Below are 22,623 nucleotides of genomic sequence, written 5' to 3'. Positions count from 1 at the left end.
CCGGACTTAGTCTGCGCGCAGACCGAACAAGCAGCCACGAAACGACGCGTGTCATGCTCCCGGGTGGGCCACCAAAAACGCTGGCGAATGGAAGCAAGCGTACCCCGAACGCCAGGGTGGCCGGCTAACTTGGCAGAGTGAGCCCACTGAAGAACGGCCAGACGAGTAGGAACGGGAACGAAAAGAAGGTTCCTAGGACAAGCGCGCGGCGACGGAGTGTGAGTGAGCGCTTGTTTTACCTGCCTCTCAATTCCCCAGACAGTCAACCCGACAACACGCCCCTCAGGGAGAATCCCCTCGGGGTCAGTGGAGGCTACTGAAGAACTGAAGAGACGAGACAAAGCATCAGGCTTGGTGTTCTTAGAGCCCGGACGATAAGAAATCACAAACTCGAAACGAGCGAAAAACAGCGCCCAACGCGCCTGACGCGCATTAAGTCGTTTGGCAGAACGGATGTACTCAAGGTTCCTATGGTCAGTCCAAACGACAAAAGGAACGGTCGCCCCCTCCAACCACTGTCGCCATTCGCCTAGGGCTAACCGGATGGCGAGCAGTTCGCGGTTACCCACATCATAGTTACGTTCCGACGGCGACAGGCGATGAGAAAAATACGCGCATGGGTGGACCTTGTCGTCAGAGAGGGAGCGCTGAGAAAGAATGGCTCCCACGCCCACCTCTGACGCGTCAACCTCGACAACGAACTGTCTAGAGACGTCAGGTGTAACAAGGATAGGAGCGGATGTAAAACGATTCTTGAGGAGATCAAAAGCTCCCTGGGCGGAAACGGACCACTTAAAGCACGTCTTGACAGAAGTAAGGGCTGTGAGAGGAGCTGCCACCTGACCGAAATTACGGATGAAACGACGATAGAAGTTTGCGAAGCCGAGAAAGCGCTGCAGCTCGACGCGTGACTTAGGGACGGGCCAATCAATGACAGCTTGGACCTTAGCGGGATCCATCTTAATGCCTTCAGCGGAAATAACAGAACCGAGAAATGTGACGGAGGAGGCATGAAAAGTGCACTTCTCAGCCTTCACAAAAAGACAATTCTCTAAAAGGCGCTGGAGGACACGTCGAACGTGCTGAACATGAATCTGGAGTGACGGTGAAAAAATCAGGATATCGTCAAGGTAAACGAAAACAAAGATGTTCAGCATGTCTCTCAGGACATCATTGACTAATGCCTGAAAGACAGCTGGAGCGTTAGCGAGGCCGAAAGGAAGGACCCGGTATTCAAAGTGCCCTAACGGAGTGTTAAACGCCGTCTTCCACTCGTCCCCCTCCCTGATGCGCACGAGATGGTAAGCGTTACGAAGGTCCAACTTAGTGAAAAACCTGGCCCCCTGCAGGATCTCGAAGGCTGAAGACATAAGAGGAAGCGGATAACGATTCTTAACTGTTATGTCATTCAGCCCTCGATAATCTATGCAGGGGCGCAGAGACCCGTCCTTCTTCTTGACAAAAAAAAACCCCGCTCCGGCGGGAGAGGAGGAGGGGACTATGGTACCGGCGTCAAGAGCTACAGACAAATAATCCTCGAGAGCCTTACGTTCGGGAGCCGACAGAGAGTATAGTCTACCCCGGGGGGGAGTGGTTCCCGGAAGGAGATCAATACTACAATCATACGACCGGTGTGGAGGAAGAGAGGTGGCCCTGGACCGACTGAACACCGTGCGCAGATCGTGATATTCCTCCGGCACCCCTGTCAAATCACCAGGCTCCTCCTGTGAAGAAGAGACAGAGGAAACAGGAGGGATAGCAGACATTAAACATTTCACATGACAAGAGACGTTCCAGGAGAGAATAGAATTACTAGACCAATTAATGGAAGGATTATGACAAACTAGCCAGGGATGGCCCAAAACAACAGGTGTAAAAGGTGAACGAAAAATCAAAAAAGAAATGGTTTCGCTATGATTACCAGAAACAGTGAGGGTTAAAGGTAGCGTCTCACGCTGAATCCTGGGGAGAGGACTACCATCCAGGGCGAACAAGGCCGTGGACTCCCTTAACTGTCTGAGAGGAATGTCATGTTCCCGAGCCCAGGTCTCGTCCATAAAACAGCCCTCCGCCCCAGAGTCTATTAAGGCACTGCAGGAAGCTGACGAACCGGTCCAGCGTAGATGGACCGACAAGGTAGTGCAGGATCTTGAAGGAGAGACAGGAGTAGTAGCGCTCACCAGTAGCCCTCCGCTTACTGATGAGCTCTGGCTTTTACTGGACATGAAGTGACAAAATGACCAGCAGAACCGCAATAGAGACAGAGGCGGTTGGTGATTCTCCGTTCCCTCTCCTTAGTCGAGATGCGGATACCTCCCAGCTGCATAGGCTCAGCTCCCGAGCCGGCAGAGGAAGATGGTAGTGATGCGGAGAGGGGGGCAACGGAGAACGCGAGCTCCTTTCCACGAGCTCGGTGACGCAGATCAACCCGTCGCTCAATGCGAATAGCGAGTTCAATCAGGGAATCCACGCTGGAAGGGACCTCCCGGGAGAGAATCTCATCCTTTACCTCTGCGCGGAGACCCTCCAGAAAACGAGCGAGCAAAGCCGGCTCGTTCCAGCCACTGGAGGCAGCAAGAGTGCGAAACTCAATAGAGTAGTCTGTTATGGATCGATTACCTTGACATAGGGAAGACAGGGCCCTGGAAGCCTCCTCCCCAAAAACAGATCGATCAAAAACCCGTATCATCTCCTCCTTAAAGTCCTGATACTGGTTAGTACACTCAGCCCTTGCCTCCCAGATTGCCGTGCCCCACTCACGAGCCCGTCCAATAAGGAGAGATATGACGTAGGCGACACGAGCAGTGCTCCTGGAGTAAGTGTTGGGCTGGAGAGAAAACACAATATCACACTGGGTGAGGAACGAGCGGCATTCAGTGGGCTCCCCAGAGTAACACGGCGGGTTATTGATTCTGGGCTCCGGAGATTCGAAAGCCCTGGAAGTGGCCGGTGGATCGAGGCGGAGATGGTGAACCTGTTCTGTGAGGTTGGAGACTTGGGTGGCCAGGGTCTCAACGGCATGTCGAGCAGCAGACACTTCCTGCTCGTGTCTGCCTAGCATCGCTCCCTGGATCCCGACGGCTGAGTGGAGAGGATCCGAAGTCGCTGGGTCCATTCTTGGTCGGATTCTTCTGTTATGGTGAGTGAATGAGGACCCAAAAGCGAACTAACTTAAACAGAGCTTCTTTAATAACCAAACATAGGTAGGCTCAGATAGACCGGCAGATTCCGACAGGACAGGACAAGGTTACAGCAAACATGACGATAGTCTGGCTCAGGCATGAAACACAAACAAGAATCCGACAAGGACAGGAACAGAAACAGAGAGAGATATAGAGACCTAATCAGAGGGAAAAAGGGAACAGGTGGGGAACGGGGTGAAATGGGTAATTAGGAGGAGACAAGGCACAGCTGGGGAAAAGAGGGGGAGAAAAGGTAACATAACAACGACCAGCAGAGGGAGACAGGGTGAAGGGAAAGGACAGAGACAAGACACAACATGACAGACGTACTCAGAAATCTTTAGAATGACTCACAGATGAACAGAGACCACATTGTCCCCTGGTGCTCCAGACAATTTAAAACCCCTTGAGTATCTGATGGGCTAGCTATATATTGCATTTGGCTGCCACATAATTTCAAACAGAAGTGCTTTGTAGTTATCCAGCCCGGGCCAACATGGCTGACATTCAAAATCATTTGGCCCTTCTCTTTCTGAACAATTAGCATCTGTCCTTGTCAACAGTAGTTTACAAATGGCTTAACAACATCCTCATTAATGGCTTAACATTTTACAGTTAAAACATGTTTACGAAAGCTATTTATTAGACATTGTTAATGTTGTAAATTACTATTGTAGCTGGAATATCTACATAGGCCCGTTATCAGCAACCATCACTCCTGTGTTCCAGTGGTTGTGTTAGCTAATCCAAGTGAATCATTTTAAAAGGCAAATTGTCTGTGTTCCTTTGCCCATCTTAAATCTTTTCTTTTTATTAGCCAAATTAATATTAGCTAAATTATTTATTAGCTAAATTAATATACTATAAGGGAAACACTGATCATTTCTCTCTCTTTCTCTACTTTTTCCTCTCTCTTTCTCTCCCTCACCCCTCCAACCTTCCCTCTCTGTTAAATGTTTGGCTCCCTCTTCATCTGAATTTTAAAGGTTGCTCAAAGTGTCTGCCTCTAGAGCAGGTGAAGCCGTCCAAGTGCATCCAATCTTCTGATAAGATTTTATCCTGACTTATTTTATTCATAAAGGCTATAGTAAGCATCACACTCAAGAGTACCAACAGCTTTAAAAACTGCCCTAGATTAAAGTCGCTGTTTCCAGACCACTCCACATCTCTAGTCCTTGGTATATTAATCTGACTGTCATTTTTCTGACTAAAGCACAGACCGAAGACATTATTAACAGCTGGATGCAACATGTATAGTCTTTTACAGCTATATGCTGTATACAGAACACACTATAAACCTAGATCTAGAATCAGATTAACTTACCCAACAATGCTGACCTTGACAAGGAGCAACAACATAATGCTAACCTTAGATCAGTGTCTAGAGGCAACCTCTTGACAGAATATGTCTGGGATAGCTTCTAGGTCAAGACCAAGGAGTCTTGACTTTGATTGGAGACTGACTTGATGACCCTAAGTTCTGGGTAACCCCAAGTTCTCGAAAATGTCTTTCAGTTCCTCAGAAAGACTTTGATGCAGCAAGCTTCACAAATTCAAAAAAAGAAGCAATACTACACCCCTTTTCCTTTAGTATCATATGCCTTATTGCTATTATTTGCACCTTCTGTGAGAGAATAAACAATGCTGGAAACTGCAAAATTGATAATGATAAAATAATGATGTGATCATTATTGTCACGGCCGTCTTCCTGGAAATGACTGGACCAAAGCGCAGCGTGATGAGCGTACATTTCTCTTTATTTGAAATGAATGTCGCCAACAAAACAAGGACCCCCCCCAACCCCCCCCCCCCCACCGTGAAGCTTAATTTGGGCAATCATTCCACTAACAAAGTCTACCCACAAATGCGAAAGGAAACAAGGCTGCCTAAGTATGATTCCCAATCAGAGACAACGATAGACAGCTGCCTCTGATTGAGATCCACACCCGGCCAAACACAAAGAAATAGAAAACATAGAAATAAAGAAACTAGAATGCCCACCCTAGTCGCACCCTGGCCTAACCAAAATAGAGAATAAAAGCCTCTCTATGGCCAGGGTGTGACAATTATTGAGTTCCCAGTGATGATAGTTTGTAATTAATAAAAACATTTTGTGATTTTTTTTAAAAAGCGGACAGCCAAGCTGGCAGTGATACCAAACTCACAGTGGAAGATCTGTTCAAGCCTGAGTTTGTTGCCCACGACCCGGAGGCCAAATGGATCAACGGTAAGTGCCAACACGCATACCACAATTCTGCCATAGCTGTTGGATGATGGACAATATTGATGGAACTTGGTTGCAATGTTTTGGTGAGCAGAATGTTTTGTGACATGGTGCATGTCCTTAAACAAGGTGGCGTAGATTGGCAATGAAGTCTCACTGTTGGGAGTTTATTGTTGTTGGTCATGTGAATATTTAGTTATTTAAGTATTTTTGTAACTGAACACAAATAGCTGTGGCAGGGTCTAGGGAAAGTATGTGGAGATTATGCCTGCGTCTTTATTTTAAAAGTTAGGCTTCATTGATAGTCTCTCACTTTGGTTTCATTGTTCCCAAAATAAAGTAAACAATTATATCTATATAGTATATACTGTATATGTGGTATGAGTAAGAATGCTTCAAAACACCTAGAAATAAACTGCTTTGTTGGAGACACTTAGCACACTTACACAAAAATAAACAACTACCTCAAAATCATGTTAGACATTAACACGATCTTGATATACTGAAAGTCTGCAGTCGGTTGTGCAAAGCAAAAACAAAGGGCTGAGTTGGTTCGTCAACAAAAGGATGAATGATCCCTCACCTGCCTTCAACCTTTTTTAAAGTCACTGCCTAGTGTTTCCAGATTTCAATGAAATATGACCTATAGTTACTTACAATTTGAGTGAAATAGTTTTCCTTCCCCCCCAAAAAAAAAGTTTGTTAAAAATCAGCTTTTCTGTTGGAATGGTGTGGGTGTACCCCAACAACAGAATGGTGTGGGTGTATACCAGTCATTAAAAATATTCACGCAGGTAGACCGCTGATTGACCAGCTCATCCTCCTTTAGACCGCTGATTGGCCAGCTACTTTAAATGTGGTGCATTTAAATAATTCATTGTCAAACAAAACCAGGCTTGCATGTCTCATATCCCAGCCTTTGTGTATACCAGCAACTAATTATGCAAATTCAGATACTGAATTTGTACTGTCTTTTCTATCCCTCTGGTACATATTTACATTGTATTGATTCCTTATCTGCTGGATGGGGCTTGTATGTTAAAGTAAGAGCCTGGGAGAGCAGATCTCTGAATAAAGCGTGTTAAGTGAAGCAAAAATGAATCTGATTATGGTTGTGTTGTACAGACAAGATAACGATCACATTGAGATAATGGGACGCCGACTCCCTAAGATGCTCCGGAGAACCAACTTACAATCTGTTTTTCTTTCCTGCTTTCCCGATGCCATTTGGGCTGTTTGTTTCAGATTCCTCTCTGGCCTTAACTGCTTGACTTCGATCGCATGCACCCAATTGGCCACAGGGAAGAAGCAAGGCCTTTCTGTCCATCAATATTTTATCACCAATTTCTCCACTATCTCCGCACCACCATCTCATTCACAGAGCTGACCTCAGGCTAGAGATAGAGAGAGATAACATTGCGTCAAACCAGTCAGAAAACCAGGTTTATGAGTATGGCTTTGAGAATAAATGGGACAAAATGGACCCCAGACAAAGAGGATGAGATAACAAATAGACAGTGAGTGTAACATGGGAGACCTGAAATTGATCATGGTGTGGCTTTGTAGGTTTTAAGATGATCCAGATGAGAGAGAAGCTTTAGATCACTGATGGGCAGCTCCAGTCCTCAGGTGCCTGATTTGTGTTACTTTTCCCCCCAGCCCTAAAGCTAACACAGCTGATTAATAAATAATAATTAGTTGAATATTGGAGTCAGGTGTGTGAGGTGGGGCTGGGGAAAAAGTGTGACACCAACGACTGGAGTTGCCCACCTCTGCTTTCAATAGTTTAGATTGGAATCTATACTGTATGTGGTATTGCAAATGTAGATGTGCAAGGTTATATTAAAACTAGGGCTGATGAAGGTAATATGTTAATTACAGTTACTGTTAGATATCTTAAACAGCGTAAATTTTTTTACACATTTAACTGCATCTCCATTCCATCAATCAAAAGTCTGTGTTTCCGCACGGACCCTTTTAAGAGTAACACACAATGCGCTCTGTCTGTGGGTTACCCCAGCCACAAAATTGTCTATATCGTAAGAATTCATGAATACTAAAATTGTCTTTTTGGTCTTAATTTAAGGTTAGGGTTAGGTATAAGGTTAGTAGTGTGGTTAGGGTTAAGGTTAAGTTTAAAATCAGATTTCAAGAAGATAATTTGTAGAAATAGGTGGGGTTTAGCCTTAATTTTGCTGGGGGAGGAGAGAGAGAGATGGGAGAATTAGAGGGAGCATACTTAAGATCACACAGTACACCAGATAAGACAGGAGAATTACAACAGATATGATAGATTGACTCTAGCCCCCAGGCACATAGACTATTGCAACATAGATACTGGAGACTGAGACGGGGGGTTGGGGGACACTGTGGTCCAGTCCAAAGTTATCACCGGACACAGCCAACCAGGCAGGATATAACCCCACCACTTTTCCAAAGCACAGCCCCCACGCCACTAAAGGGATCAACACTCTAACTTACTACCCTGAGAGAAGGCTGAGTATAGCCCACGAAGATCTCCCCCACCGCACGAGCCCGAGAAGAGTGCGAGCAACAAGTGACTCAACCCCTTTAATAGGACAGATGCAAAGAATCCCAGTGGAGAGAGGGGAGCTAGCCAGGCAGAGACTGCAAGGGTGGTTCGTCACTCCAGTGCTTTGCCGTTCAACGTTGCAACCCTGAGCCGACTACACTCAATCATAGGACCTACTGAAGAGATGTGTCTTCAGTAAAGACTTAAAGGTTGAGACTGAGTCTGCATTTGTAACATGGATTGGCAGACCATTCCATAAAAATGGAGCTCTAGGCCTCCCGAGTGGCACATTGGTCTAAGGCACTGCATCGCAGTGTGCCATTCGAGTTTCTGGGTTCGAGTCCAGGCTCTGTTGCAGCCAGCCGCGACCGGGAGACCCATGGGGTGGCGCACAATTGGCCCAGCGTCGTCCGGGTTACGGGAGGGTTTGGCTGGCAGGGATGTCCTTGTCCCATCGTGCACTAGCGACTCCTGTGGCGGGCCGGTCGCAGTGCACGCTGACACGGTCGCCAGGTTCACAGTGTTTCCTCCGACACATTGGTGCAGCTAGCTTCTGGGTTAAGTGGGCATTGTTTCAAGAAGCAGTGCGGCTTGGTTGAGTTGTGTTTCGGAGGATGCACGGCTCTCGACCTTTACCTCTCCCGAGTCCGTATGGGAGATGCAGCGATGAGACAAGACTGTCTACCAATTGGATAACACAAATTGGGGAGAAAAAGGGGTAAACGTTTTTTTTCAACAAGTAGTATTTTGAACTCTATAGGAGAAAGCCCTCAGACCTGGCTGATCTGTTGGTATTGTCTTAGAATATTTCCTGAACAAAAATATAAATGCAACAATTTCAAGGTACAGTTCATATAAGAAAATCAGTCAATGTCAATAAATCCATTAGGCCCTCATCTAGGGATTTCACATGACTGAGCAGGGGTGCATGGGCGGCCCACCCACTGGGAAGCCAGGCCCAGTCAATCAGAAAGAGTTTTATTACAGACAGAATTACTATTTAGTTTCATTAGCTGTCCGGGTGGCTGGTCTCAGACGATCCCGCAGGTGAAGAAGTCGGATGTAGAGGTCCTTTGTTTACACGTAGACTGCAGTTTTTAGTCCGGTTGGACGTACTGCCAAATCCACTAAAATGACGTTGGAGGCAGCTTATGATAGGAAAGTGAACATTAAATTGGTGGACATTCCTACAGTTATAGCGTGCCAATTCCACACACTCTCAAAACTTGAGACAGCTGTAGTTTTGTGTGACAAAACTGCACATTTTGAAGTGGTCTTTTTTTGGCCCCAGCACAAGGCACTATATATATATATATATATATATATATATATATATATATATATATATAGTGTATATATTCAATCACCGATCTTCAATATACTTTGTATCCCTCATTTACTCAAGTGTTTCCTTGAGCATGCTGTTTAATCAACTTCTTGATATGCCACACCTGTGAGGTGGATGGATTATCTTGGCAAAGGAGAAATGCTCATTAACAGCTATGTAAACAAATTTGTGCATTTTTTTTTTTTAAATAAGTGTATGGAAAATATCTGGGATCTTTTGATTATCTTGTCAAAGGAGAAATGGAACATTTTGGGCATCTTTTATTTCAGCTCACGAAACATAGGACCAACACTTTACATGTTGGGTTTATATTTTTGTTCAGTATAGTTTAGTTAGAGTTTTCTTCCCCTTTAATAAAACTATATTATACCTGCAACTCAATGTGATTTTATATCTTTAATTTGGGTCAAATTTGAATAAAAATTTGAATAAAAATAATGCCAAAATTAGAGAGAAATACACTTCTGGGATATGGGACCAACACTTTACATGTTGCGTTTATATTGTTGTTCAATATAGATTGCAAATGGTGAATAGGTGGGATGTATGAAATGGTTGATAGGAGAATCAATGGCAAAGTGTAAATCAAATCAAAGCCTTGATTCCATGAGGCTAAAGATTCCTGTTGACAGAGATGAAATACTGCTGCTATGGATGAATGATACAAATTGATGCTAAGAAAAGATGATTGGTTAGATGGAAGGGATAGTTTAAGAGCATAGATGATAAGTGGAATCAGTTCAGTTCCTTTAGTACCTTTTACTATTTATTTACAAATTCCTATTCTTCATCGTCTTTACTAACAGGATTTATCCCTCACCAACTGAATTCTTGCCTTTTATGCCATATCTGTGGTGTCTGATTTTGAGTTTTCTTCCAGCCCTCCGAGTGGCAAGTTAGAGTGCCACAAGTCTGAACTGCAGTAACCTAAAAGGATACACATTATGTAAATTGGTGCAGAAGGCCTGGGAGGGTTGACCAATCCAGTTCAAGGTTTTTCTTCATATCCCCAATTAACTCCACAGTCAAAACATGCTCAACCAGCCAGTTGAGAAAACAGTTAAAGGGTTATTAATAGGGTGTTCGGCCTCCACACGCCAGAACAGCTTCAATGCTCCTTGGGAAAGATTCTACGAGTGCCTGGAACTCGATTGGAGGCATGTGACACCCTTCTTTCACAAGAAATTCCATTATTTGGTGTTTTGTTGATGGTGGTGGAAAATGCTGTCTCAGGAGTCCCTCCAGAATCTCCCATAAGTGTTCAATTGCGTTGAGACCTGGTGACTGACACACACCCTTTAAACCTCAGATGCTCCTTTGTCCTTCTTTCAAAGTCACTGAGTCTCCTCTTCTAGCCACGGCAGCAACTGAGCATTTTTATACATGACCCTAATGTTATGGGATGTTAGTTGCTTAATTAACTCAGGAATTACACCTGTGTGGAATCACCGATCTTCAATATACTTTGTATCCCTCATTTACTCAAGTGATTCCTTGGTTTTGGCAGTTATCCTGTATCTACCCAGCGAACATGTAACTTTCCTACATTAGTTAACATTCCATAATGCCGATACGAATCTCTCTCTCTCTCTCTCTAGTTGAGGGAAATTACCATTTATGCATCATTGCATGTTGATAATTTGTTATTCAGTGTGACCAGTTAATGAAGAGCAGTATAAACATTACAGGGAGACAACTGGCAAAAGTATGCACATGTGTGAAGTGTGACATAGCTGTTGTTTTCTGTGTGTGAATTCCTCTTTGTGTGTGTCTGTGTGTCACAGTCAGCCACGGTCATGCAATGCTCTCTCTTTGTCGGTCTCTATCAGTATTAGCACAGTCTTCCCTTGAGGGCTGAACATCCTCAACGTGCCAGTGACAATCTGGTGAGAAGAGTATGTCACATCAGCTTGCATCTTGTAGTTCAGTAACATAACACATGAATTACCAGTTGGCTCCATTACCCTCTCACGTCCTATCCTTCACTCACCTTACTAGTCAGTTCAGTAACCAGTCAGTTCTTTTACATCCTACATCTACCAGTCAACTCTGTGACATGTTATTTCTGTTACTCCCTCGCATCCAGTCAACTCTCTTAAGCCACGTACCAAGGTTGTTCTGGAGGAAATGAAAACCCGCAAAATGTCGGTAGATTTTGTCATTAGCAGGTAAGAATGGCCAGTGGTCACACAGAGCATTTGGGGTTGGTCAAATTGACAAGAAAGGCTACTTTCTTGGCCAGTTATACAGCTCCGGGAAAAATGAAGAGACCACTTTCTCTGGTTTTACTATTTATAGGTATTTGTTTGGGTAAAATTAGCATTTTTGTTTTATTCTATAAACTATTTAGAGCATTTATTTGCAGAAAATGACAACTGGTCAAAATAACAAAATAGATGCAGTGTTTTCAGACCTCACAAATAATGCAAAGAAAATAGGTTAATGTTAATTATTAAACAACGCAATGCTAATGTTTTAACGTAGGAAGAGTTCAGAGATTAATATTTGGTAGAATAACCCTGATTTTCAATCACAGCTTTCATGCGTCTTGGCACGCACTCCACCAGTCTTTCACATTGAAAGCAGCTCAGCTTTGTTTGATGGCTTGTGATCCATCTTCCTCTTGATTAAAATCAAGAAATTTTCAATGGGGCTCAGGTCTGGAGATTGGGCTGGCCATGACAGGGTCTTGATCTGATGGTCCTCTATCCACACCTTGATTTCCCTGGCTGTGTGGCATGGAGCATTTTCCTGCTGGAAAAACGAATCCTCAGAGTTGCGGAACATTGTCAGAGCAGACGGAAGGAAGTTTTCTTCCAGGACAACCTTGTAAGTGGCTTGATTCATGCACCCTTCACAAAGACAAATCTGCCCGATTCCAGCTTTGCTGAGGCACCCCCAGATCATCACCGATCCTCCACCAAATTTCACAGTGGGTGCGAGACACTGTGGCTTGTAGGCCTATCCAGGTCTCACACCCACTGTGAAATTTGGTGGAGCATCGGTGATTTCTGAACTCTTCCTAAGTTAAAACATTAGTATTGTGTTGTTTAAAAATGAATTTGAACTTATTTTCTTTGCATTATTCGAGGTCTGACAATACTGAATATTTTTTTGTTATTTTGACCAGTTGTCATGTTCTGCAAATAAATGCTCTAAATTACAATATTTTTATTTGGAATTTGGGAGAAATTTTGTCAGTAGTTTATAGAGTGAAACAAAAATGTTCATTTTACTCAAACACATACCTAGAAATAGGTAAACCAGAGAAACTGATCATTTTGCAGTGGTCTCTTCATTTTTTCCAGAGCTGTATATCGTTTTGTTTACACACTAGATTGTTTTTCAGTTTGCTGTAACTGTTTGCTGCTTGGAAGACATTACTTGCCTAGTTAAATTAAAAATAAAAAAATAGGAAAATATCACAGTCTGAGATGTCTTTCATCACAGACAAGTGAGTGGCCAAGTTACCATGGAAATGGCCTGTCCCTTAAAGGGGCAGCTGAACATTTGTATCTCACCTAATGATTTAGCATGGATGACTTCGAAAAAAAAAAATCATTAAAACACTCAAATAATGTAATTGTTCTCCTAGATTTATTTGTGTGCTTCGACATTTCTACTGGCTTGCGCCATCGTGCGTGTGTTGATTTTGTCTATCCCCACCAGACACGTTCATGACACGCAGGTTAAAATACCAAAACCAACTGTGAACCAACTATATTAATTTGGAGAAATCTACGGGTCTGAAGATGTGGGGGTTTTATGACCCCTCACGCCCTTGGTAAATCTCAGGCCACAGACAAATTCCTTTGTCCTGTTACTATGAAGAACCAACCTCAGAACATTAAACATTAAATAAAGGAACAATGGTTTCCATCAGCCACAATGGTAGTCATGACGATAGATGGAATATGAAAATGTATGTAATTTTTGTTTTGTTATTAAAGGTTAATAGATGACATTATTACAAAAACATTGTAACGTGAAGAGTTTTCCTAGTAAATGTTGATGTTTATACATTGTACGTTGTGTGTAAAATGTCCAAATCAAAGGGAATGTTTTGGTAAAGATAAAATTTGAAGTTAGTTGTCTAAAATTGGATTTGAGAAAAACCTAGACCTTGCTCTTAACTTGGTACGCCCAGAGAATTGCCCTAAAGGCGATTACGCCCACTTTTGACACAAGGGTATAAAACCTGTGAGTAAAGAATTTACAGATAAGTCTACGTGACCCAAGCTGCAGCCAAGGTCTAAAAAGTCAATGAACCCAGAACGCAAGACAAGTTTGAAGACAAATATATATTTGTCTACCCAGGCTACGGATGAGTAGCTGTGTCCAAGGGGGTGAATTCAAGCCAGACCCCCTAGCATCCAATCCCAGCGAATCGTGGTATCTAAACGGTTTCATTCCTATGCTGTGAGCTTTGAGCTACAGAGCTGTCTGTCCTCAGAAAATCCCTTCCAGAGCAAGGGTGAGGGAACAGACTCCTAAGCCAAAAGGACGCTGACATCGTGAGGAGGACCAGAAAGGTGCGCCGGAGAAGTGCGTCATCGAGCAGCCTGAGCGGTCCCCTGAACGGTCCACGCAGAGAATCCTCTGAGATCTTCCCCACGTAATTACATCATTATATTCTGACCCATAAGAGCGGCAGTTTGGGGCAAGGCTAGGGTTAGAATAGCATAGCTGACAAATTCACCCAAATATATATTTCTCTTGTGTACTTTCTTTTTTCCCTCTCTCTTTGAAATCCCCATTTTTGGTAACACATACATAGTATGTTGGCCCGTTATACTAAGTTCTAATCAATAGCCTATAATGTGTTATGTCTATGTGTATCTTTTATCATTTTAGCTTTCCAGTAAAAAAATATTCAACTAAGATTGGTGTGGTACGAACTCATCGGTGAGACCCGGGTCCGTGCAGATTCACGGATTATACGACGTTCAGAACGAGATTGTAGAGGTAACTGGCTGTTGTAAAATTGATATTCTGATATTCTTTGAGTTCATTTGGGAAATAGAAACTAGAAACGTTTAATCATCCGATGAACAACAGTCGTCACATTAACTAATACAACGTCAAGACAACATGTACAGTGGGTCAAAAAAGTATTTAATCAGCCACCAATTTTGCAAGTTCTCGCACTTAAAAAGATGATAGGCCTGTAATTTTCATCATAGGCACACTTCAACTATGACAGACAAAATTAGAAAAAAAATCCAGAAAATCACATTGTAGGATTTTTAATGAATTTATTTGCAAATTATGGTGGAAAATAAGTATTTGGTCAATAACAAAAGTTTATCTCAATATTTTGTTATATACCCTTTTTTGGCAATGACAGAGGTCAAACATTTTCTGTAAGTCTTCACAAGGTTTTCACACACTGTTGCTGGTATTTTGGCCCATTCCTCCATGCAGATCTCCTCTAGAGCAGTGATGTTTTGGGGCTGTTGCTTGGCAACACAGACTTTTAACTCCCTCCAAAGATTTTCTATGGGGTTGAGCTCTGGAGACTGGCTAGGCCACTCCAGGACCTTGAAATGCTTCTTACGAAGCCACTCCTTCGTTGCCCGGGCGGTGTGTTTGGGATCATTGTCATGCTGAAAGACCCAGACATGTTTCATCTTCAATGCCCTTGCTGATGGAAGGAGGTTTTCACTCAATCTCACGATACATGGCCCCATTCATTCTTTCCTTTACACGGATCAGTCGTCCTGGTCCCTTTGCATAAAAACAGCCCCAACGCATGATATCTCCACCCCCATATTTCACAGTAGGTATGGTGTTCTTTGGATGCAACTCAGCATTCTTTGTCCTCCAAACACGACGAGTGTAATTTTTACCAAAAAGTTATATTTTGGTTTCATCTGACCATATGACATTCTCCCAATCTTCTTCTGGACCATTCAAATGCTCTCTAGCAAACTTCAGACGGGTCTGGACATGTACTGGCTTAAGCAGGGGGACACATCTGGCACTGCAGGATTTGAGTCCCTGGCGGCGTAGTGTGTTACTGATGGTAGGCTTGGTTACTTTGGTCCCAGCTCTCTGCAAGTCATTCACTAGGTCCCCCCGTGTGTTTCTGGGATTTTTGCTCACCGTTCTTGTGATCATTTTGACCCCACGGCGGGAGATCTTGCGTGGAGCCCCAGATCGAGGGAGATTATCAGTGGTCTTGTATGTCTTCCATTTCCTAATAATTGCTCCCACAGTTGATTTCTTCAAACCAAGCTGCTTACCTATTGTAGATTCAGTCTTCCCAACCTGGTGCAGGTCTACAATTTTGTTCCTGGTGTCCTTTGACAGCTCTTTGATCTTGGCCATAGTGGAGTTTGGAGTGTGACTGTTTGAGGTTGTGGACAGGTGTCTTTTATACTGATAACAAGTTCAAACAGGTGCCATTAATACAGGTAACGAGTGGAGGACAGAGGAGCCTCTTAAAGAAAAAGTTACAGGTCTGTGAGAGCCAGAAATCTTGCTTGTTTGTAGGTGACCAAATACTTATTTTCCACCATAATTTGCAAATAAATAAATTAAAAATCCTACAATGTGATTTTCTGGATTTTTTTTGATCATTTTGTCTGTCATAGTTGAAGTGTACCTATGATGAAAATTACAGGCGTCTCTCATCTTTTTTAGTGGGAGAACTTGCACAATTGGTGGCTGACTAAATACTTTTTTGCCCCACTGTATGTGTAAATTTATTTTGCAACGCTCGCCCACACAACACAGGCGGTCTGGTCAGCATGTTAGGAGCACATCATGTACTCCTTGTAAAAATGTCAGCATAGAGCCCTGAACTATAATAATACACAAGCTGTTACGATCGTTTAGAGATGAATTGGACCAAGGTGCAGCGTGGTAAGCATACATTATTTTATTAGATGAACACGAAACAAAAATGACAAACTACAACCGAACGTGAAGCTGTATGTAGTGCAGAACGCAACTACACACAAACAAGATCCCACAAACTAAAGGTGGAAAAAAGGCTGCCTAAGTATGATCCCCCAATCAGAGACAATGATTGACAGCTGCCTCTGATTGGGAACCAACAAAGAAATAGAAAAACTAGAATTCCCAACCAAATCACACCCTGACCTAACCAAATAGAGAAATAAAAAGGCTCTCTGAGGTCAGGGCGTGACACAAGCCATATCACTCAGCCTTTGATGGCAGGGTAGGCTCTTTGTTGATTCTTGATGTTCAGTTTTAGGACTGTTTATCTGTTTTTACTATTGTATCTAAATTATTTATTTTAACATACATTGGTTGAAAGATGCAGATCACAAAAATGGAATGAAATTAAGCATTACTTCTTACTAGTAACATTTATTGTTTGAGAAAAACAGAAGGCATGCTCACTCATTTTTTTAAATAAAAATGTTGGTGTAATTATGGCAACAACAAAAAAATATGGCTGGTAAAAAAATCTGAGTGGCTGGTCGATTTATTTTATCTACCTGCCACACTTGCTGGTGGACCGAAAAGTGAATTTCCCATCCTGTCTGTAACATGTCAATTCTGTTCCTCCCTCACATCCAGTCAACTCTGTTACTCTGTATCATGTCCGTTTGCTAATCCCTCACATCCAGTCAACTCTGTTACTCTGTACCAAGTCAGTTCTGTTACTTCCACTTATGCAGTCAAACCTGCTACTCTGTAACATGTCAGTTCTGTTCCTCCCTCATATCCAGTCAACTCTGTTACTCTGTAACATGTCAGTTTGCTCCTCCCTCACATCCAGTCAACTCTGTTGCTCTGTACCATGTCAGTTCTATTACTTCCTCTCTTCCAGTCCTCTCATATAGGCATACAATCATTCACATTATTTTGCTTACACCATTAGTCTGTTCCATGTGTTTATATCCTTTTTTGTTATACTGTATTCGTATTGTACAATTCGTAAGGCTATTATATGTAGAAAAGTTGTTGAAAACGACATTAGAATGACCGTAATCTCGTTTCCAGACACTAGTTTCCACCCAAATGCGTGAAGAATCTGGTAGACCAAACATCAAACTTGGCCTTTCTTAGCAAATACAGAAAGTCCCGGAAAAACTCCCGGTGCATAGGCATTGGCTTAATCTACCCAAACAATCCTTTCCCACCACACCTTCCTCCTTGCCTCGCAGTCATGTTATTTGCTCAAATTAAATGACAAATATTTTATTCAGAACAGTTCTGAACTGTGTGTGTCACACTCACTGCCCAGCCGTCTGCTTCATCTTGGTTCCCCTCACAGTAACCTTTAACCGCACCTAGATTCTCTAATTTACCTGATTAGCTCCGTAATTAAGTCAATTAAGTCACTATATTCGTCTGCCCCTTGCCATTAAGAAGCCAGAGGTAAAGAACGGCCTCAATCTTGTCAGCTGCCAATGATCAGTAGAGCAGCATGCAAAGAACAGATCAGAAACAAGTAAAGGTACCAAGGCGTCCCTTTTATAGTGTTTCTCCTCTTGCATGCTTCTGCAGCATCGTTCTCTGGGGTTAATGAGAAATCCCATGCTTCAGTGCCTGCCATTAATTAACGTTTGAGAATCCCCAAGCGGCGCTGTAGGGCATAATAGTAAGGGAGAATGTGCCAGGCTTGTGTGTGTTTGCGTGTGTGTGTGTATGCATATGTGTGTCAGTGTTTGTGCGGAGGGCGTTAAAATTGCATAGTTTAGCGCTTAAGCAGCTCCAGCAGTGCAGGCAGCCAGCCACAGCTGGATGGAGGGAGGGGAAAAAAGGAGAAACAAGGGAACGGGTGTAATATCCTTACACCTCTCTCATCCTTCCCACATAGACAAATATTATGTTTTGAAATGCTGCCTCATTTGTGCAACATCCTCCAATGTCAGTCACCTGTGGTGTAGAAGCCTCTATAAAATGTTTGTATTTGCTATTATTCTCCCTCTATTGCAAGGTTACTGTGACACCAATCAATTCCAGCAAGTGCGGGCACACCCATTATCCCTATTCTGAACAGTGAGGGAGAATGATTACAACTGTAAAACGATAAAAAAACTAAAAAAATATTGTTGTCCGTCTATTTTTCACATCACTGACTTTTCCTCTGCCATTGTTCCTAGTTTTACAGGAGTTGTGTTATTTCCAAGTCGTTTGTGTGTTTTTACCGATTTAAGTTGGGTAGAAAATACCTTTTGATTTGGAATTCCCAACAGACCTGCCAAAAATACAGAGAGAAAGCTTGTCAGTAAGAAAGATAAACACAGACAATGAGTATGAAAGAAATAGGAAGACAGATGAACTTCCAGAGATGCGAGAGAGTTATAGAGAGTAAAGTATAGAGTTTAGAGAAATACATTTTCTACAAACTGTGATGTGGAAACAGTGGGGTCTCCAAAACAGAAGCAGAGCGTGAGATAGGGGAAAAGTGAGACATCTCTCTTGGTCTCTGATGAGGAGAACCATTCCAGTCCCGTGGTGTTCCTCACACCCATATGTGGCAGGTGGGAATGACTGCCTCAATCTCCTGTTGATTCTATTTATCGGAATCGGTAATCTCCTGTCGATACTGGCCAGACATTGGGTCTCCAGCCCAGTTGATTCCCATTGATTTCCCAATTCCATAACAGGGAATATTGGCAACATTCCCCCTCCCACTTGGTTTGCATGGAACCACAACACTCCACTCACACCTAAGGTAGCCTTGTAAAGGTAGCCTTGTAATACACAGTAATACACTGTCCAATCCTGTGTTATGTAACTGACCAGTGTGTGATACTCTGTATTTATCATACCTGTGTTAAGTCACACTGTTTCGAGAAGGAGGACAAATGTAGTTGCTGGCAGGCGGGCCCTTGCCGATGGGTGAGCAAACGGAGAAGGCCATTTAGTGGCATCCTGACGAGTCTAGGTATTGATTTGCTCTCACCTGGTGGTGTGGGTGAGGGAGGGCCAATGAGAGCCGACAGAGATGTATTAGATAAGGGTTGCGCGGCTGGCAAGTCTCAGTAGTAGGCCGGCACAGGCCACTGCTCAGTGAGAAGTTTGGAATTCGACTTATGACAGCACATAGGACTTTCACTTTAAAGCGGGACAGTTTTAACTTCTTAAATAACACTTACATCGTGTGGATCCTCTGACCTTCATATCATCTAGACCCACTCTCCTGTCCAGGACCTTTACAACTGTCTGCTGAATGCAAAGACCACTGCCTTTCCTCAGCATTGATCACGTCAAACAAAATCAAAACCATGAGACGATTATGTCTAGCCCACACGGACTGGGATATGTTCCGGGTTGCCTCTGAGAATATCATTGATGTACACACTGACACGGTGACGGAGTTCATCAGGAAGTGCATAGGGGATTTTTTTCCCACTGTGACTATTCAAACCTTCCTAAACCAAAACCGTGGATAGATGGGAGCATTTGCGCAAAACTGAAAGCACAAACCACTGCATTTAACCACGGCAAGGTGACTGGGAATATGGTTGAATGCAATTGCAGACAGAAGTTGACAACAGGAACATAGCACACATGTTTCTGAGTAAGTTCTGCAAAATAGAAAAGGGTCCAAGTTGTTTTATTATGTCTGCAGTCATATATCTTAGTGATGTCACTGCCTACATCATTACCTTCTACTCTTGAGACCAAACCCATGCCTACACAGCTATAGAAACAAGAGTTTCAGTGTTATCTAAAGGCTCAGCAGTAAATATCCACTCCCTAAGTTGATTTATAGTGGAATGTCTGACTAGTCTCTTATCTCTTTCACTCCCCTGCAGAGTTCTGTGTCTCTGTATCTCTTTTATCTTTGACACATCTCTCAGAACCTTATTTATAAGAAGCAGAGACAAGAAAAGTACTGTGGAACAATATTAAACCTTATAATGTATATTAAATGTATTGTTAGTCTGTAGTTTATGACCCTATAAATGTAAGGGGGAGGGGTCTTATAACCCTTCCCCTTCTATTAATACAACATAAGCATAATCAATTCTTATAATACATCAAACATTCGGTACAGCCCCTATCATGACCCCAAGATGAACCCAACAGATGCTTCTCCTTCTCTGCCACGGATGCCATAGTTGCCCTCAGTTTGAAGATGTAATCTGGCAACAGGTGTTTTATACAACATTCTTCTGTGTGTTTGCTTTTCCACTCCGTCAGCATATTTACAATCAAACACCAGGATTTTCTCCATCTCCTTAGCTATCATACTCTAAGTCCACTGATTTCAAAATGTGGTCCTCCAGAAAGTGGAGAGCAAAACTTATGTAGATTAGCTAAACATACTGAGCATCTCATGTTATAGACAGAAGTGTGCTACATTACAGACCAATCCGAACTCATCAAATACAATTTGATTTGAATAGAAGTGAAGCAAAGCTACTTAGACAAAACATTGGTGCATACATTTCCCCTGTTGCACTAAGACAGAAAAGTCATGCAAATTGCAAGTGGATTTTTCTGGGTCACTGGGCCTCCTATGGAGTGTGAACTTTTGTTTTGTAGTTGAATAGATGAAGTGCGCCAGCAAAACAATGAACTTGCTACTGCAACCCCTCTCAGGAATACTAAAAGCAACTGAATTAGTATAATTACAGTTGAAAATGTATGTCTAAATGTAGAAATTGTCGAATGAATTCCCTTGTCAAGGGTGCTTTTTTCACAAGTAGTTTTCTCACTTTTGTAATTGCCTAATGGACCTTGGGAACTTGCTGTTGCTGTAACAAAGAATAATTTGCAATAACTGGTTTACAGTTCAATAACACTTAGCATCGCTAATTATTTTACCTTTATTTAACTAGGCAAGTCAGTTTAAGAACAAATTCTTATTTTCAATGACGGCCTAGGAACAGTGGGTTAACTGCCTGTTCAGGGGCAGAACTACAACCTTCCGGTTACTAGTCCAACGCTCTAACCACTAGGCTACCCTGCCGCCCATAATCATACTAGTCATTGAAGTGTCCACTCACTCTTCCTGCATTGGCCTAACCTTAAGGCCTAAACGGTAGCAAACATTTTATTTGACATTTTCCAAACAGACAATAGATTTGTTGAAGCTGAGAACAGAATTTAAATGTTTTTAAATAACATTCTTAGAACATTCTTTGACCTTACTAATGTTTCCTTGTGTTTTTTATGGAAAGTTTTCTAAATGTTCTGAGAACATGACTTTAAATAGAACCATGAGGAAATTTATAGAAAACATTATGCTGATGTACTGAAATTCTGACAGAAGAATGTTGTTTCTTAACGTTGATAGGTTTGGATTTCTGGATGTTAATGTTATTATTCATTAGTTGTAATAGAGGAATGAGGGGTGCCATAGTCGAGGGGCTACACCAGAAGTTAATGGGTATCTTGGAATGTACTAAGTGTAGGGAAAATAATCACATGTGGCAGGCATTGATAAGGAGAGAGAACCATAGATTAGTGATGAAGGGGGTCAAGGTCAGGTCAGGTCACATTAAGGGAGAAGGAAAAGTTTATGGCCCGTAATCACTTAGTTTCCTACCTAGCAATAAAGATAAAACATTTTGCGAGATGGAGGAGACTCCACCAAAAGTGGGGTACATATACACCGCTATTGTAAACATGTTATTGTCGATTCAGCTGTTCGATCCTTTGGGAAGAATAAACTTGGTTTAAGCTTTCATTGTGTCCGTTGAGTTCTTACTCTGATAATTGGAACCTAACAACATTCTCGGAACAATTTGAGAACATTACTTTAAGCGCTAGCTGGGTATCCTGCACCATTCCCAGAATCTTGTGGGAAGTTTTTATGCAAAATAACCAAAGGACAACCACGCTCTCACCAAGCTCTAAGAAACATATGGTTCTCAGAACATGATGTGCTAGTTGGGCTGTGCCTCTGGGTTGTACCCTGACTTCACCCCTCTAAAAATACTGCCTTTTTCTCCTTTCACTTCTTCCTTCCCATGGGATGTGTCACCATAGTGACCGTGTTAATCTAACCTTTTGAGCTTTCACATTTGATCAATCAGAATTTGTTTGTGAAGGTGTCACACGCTTATTTAGCGTTCTTTTTGGCTATGATTACTTTATGTTCTAGAAAATTCAGTCATTGCATATGTCAAGTTGCCAACAGTTGCTAATCCCTCCATCAATATTTGTTTTTCCAAAGCATGCCACTAAAGGTCTCTTCTATGCTAAACTATATAGAGTAGCAATAGACTAGTTCAGGGTTCCTCTATGCAGCAAATGATAAACAAAATATTTTTTTCATCCATCTAATTTTATTTTCAGGTGTTTATCCATCCGATCATTTTTCAGGTTCAGCCAAAGACTAAGGTTGAATCCAAATCAAACACTCTTCTACGTGCATCATATACTGTAAGTCACGTCC

At 42.5% G+C, this 22,623-nt stretch overlaps 1 protein-coding gene across 2 annotated transcripts in view; it reads left to right on the top strand.

Annotated features, from left to right (window-relative positions):
* The window catches only part of LOC110501587 (inactive dipeptidyl peptidase 10), a 313,751-nt gene that overhangs the window by 177,535 nt on the left and 113,593 nt on the right, over window positions 1-22,623 (top strand). For both annotated transcript variants that reach the window (XM_021579258.3, XM_021579259.3), the window contains exon 3: window positions 5,314-5,409. In XM_021579258.3, coding sequence (XP_021434933.1) covers window positions 5,314-5,409 — 96 coding nt within the window. The remainder of the gene's footprint in view (window positions 1-5,313; window positions 5,410-22,623) is intronic.

The sequence above is a fragment of the Oncorhynchus mykiss genome, chromosome 22, assembly GCF_057628025.1.
Source record: "Oncorhynchus mykiss isolate SJ-2025 chromosome 22, ASM5762802v1, whole genome shotgun sequence".
Lineage (NCBI taxonomy): Eukaryota > Metazoa > Chordata > Actinopteri > Salmoniformes > Salmonidae > Oncorhynchus > Oncorhynchus mykiss.
The sequence above is the reverse complement of the archived record's forward strand: the minus strand, read 5'-3'. Positions and strand labels throughout refer to the sequence as shown.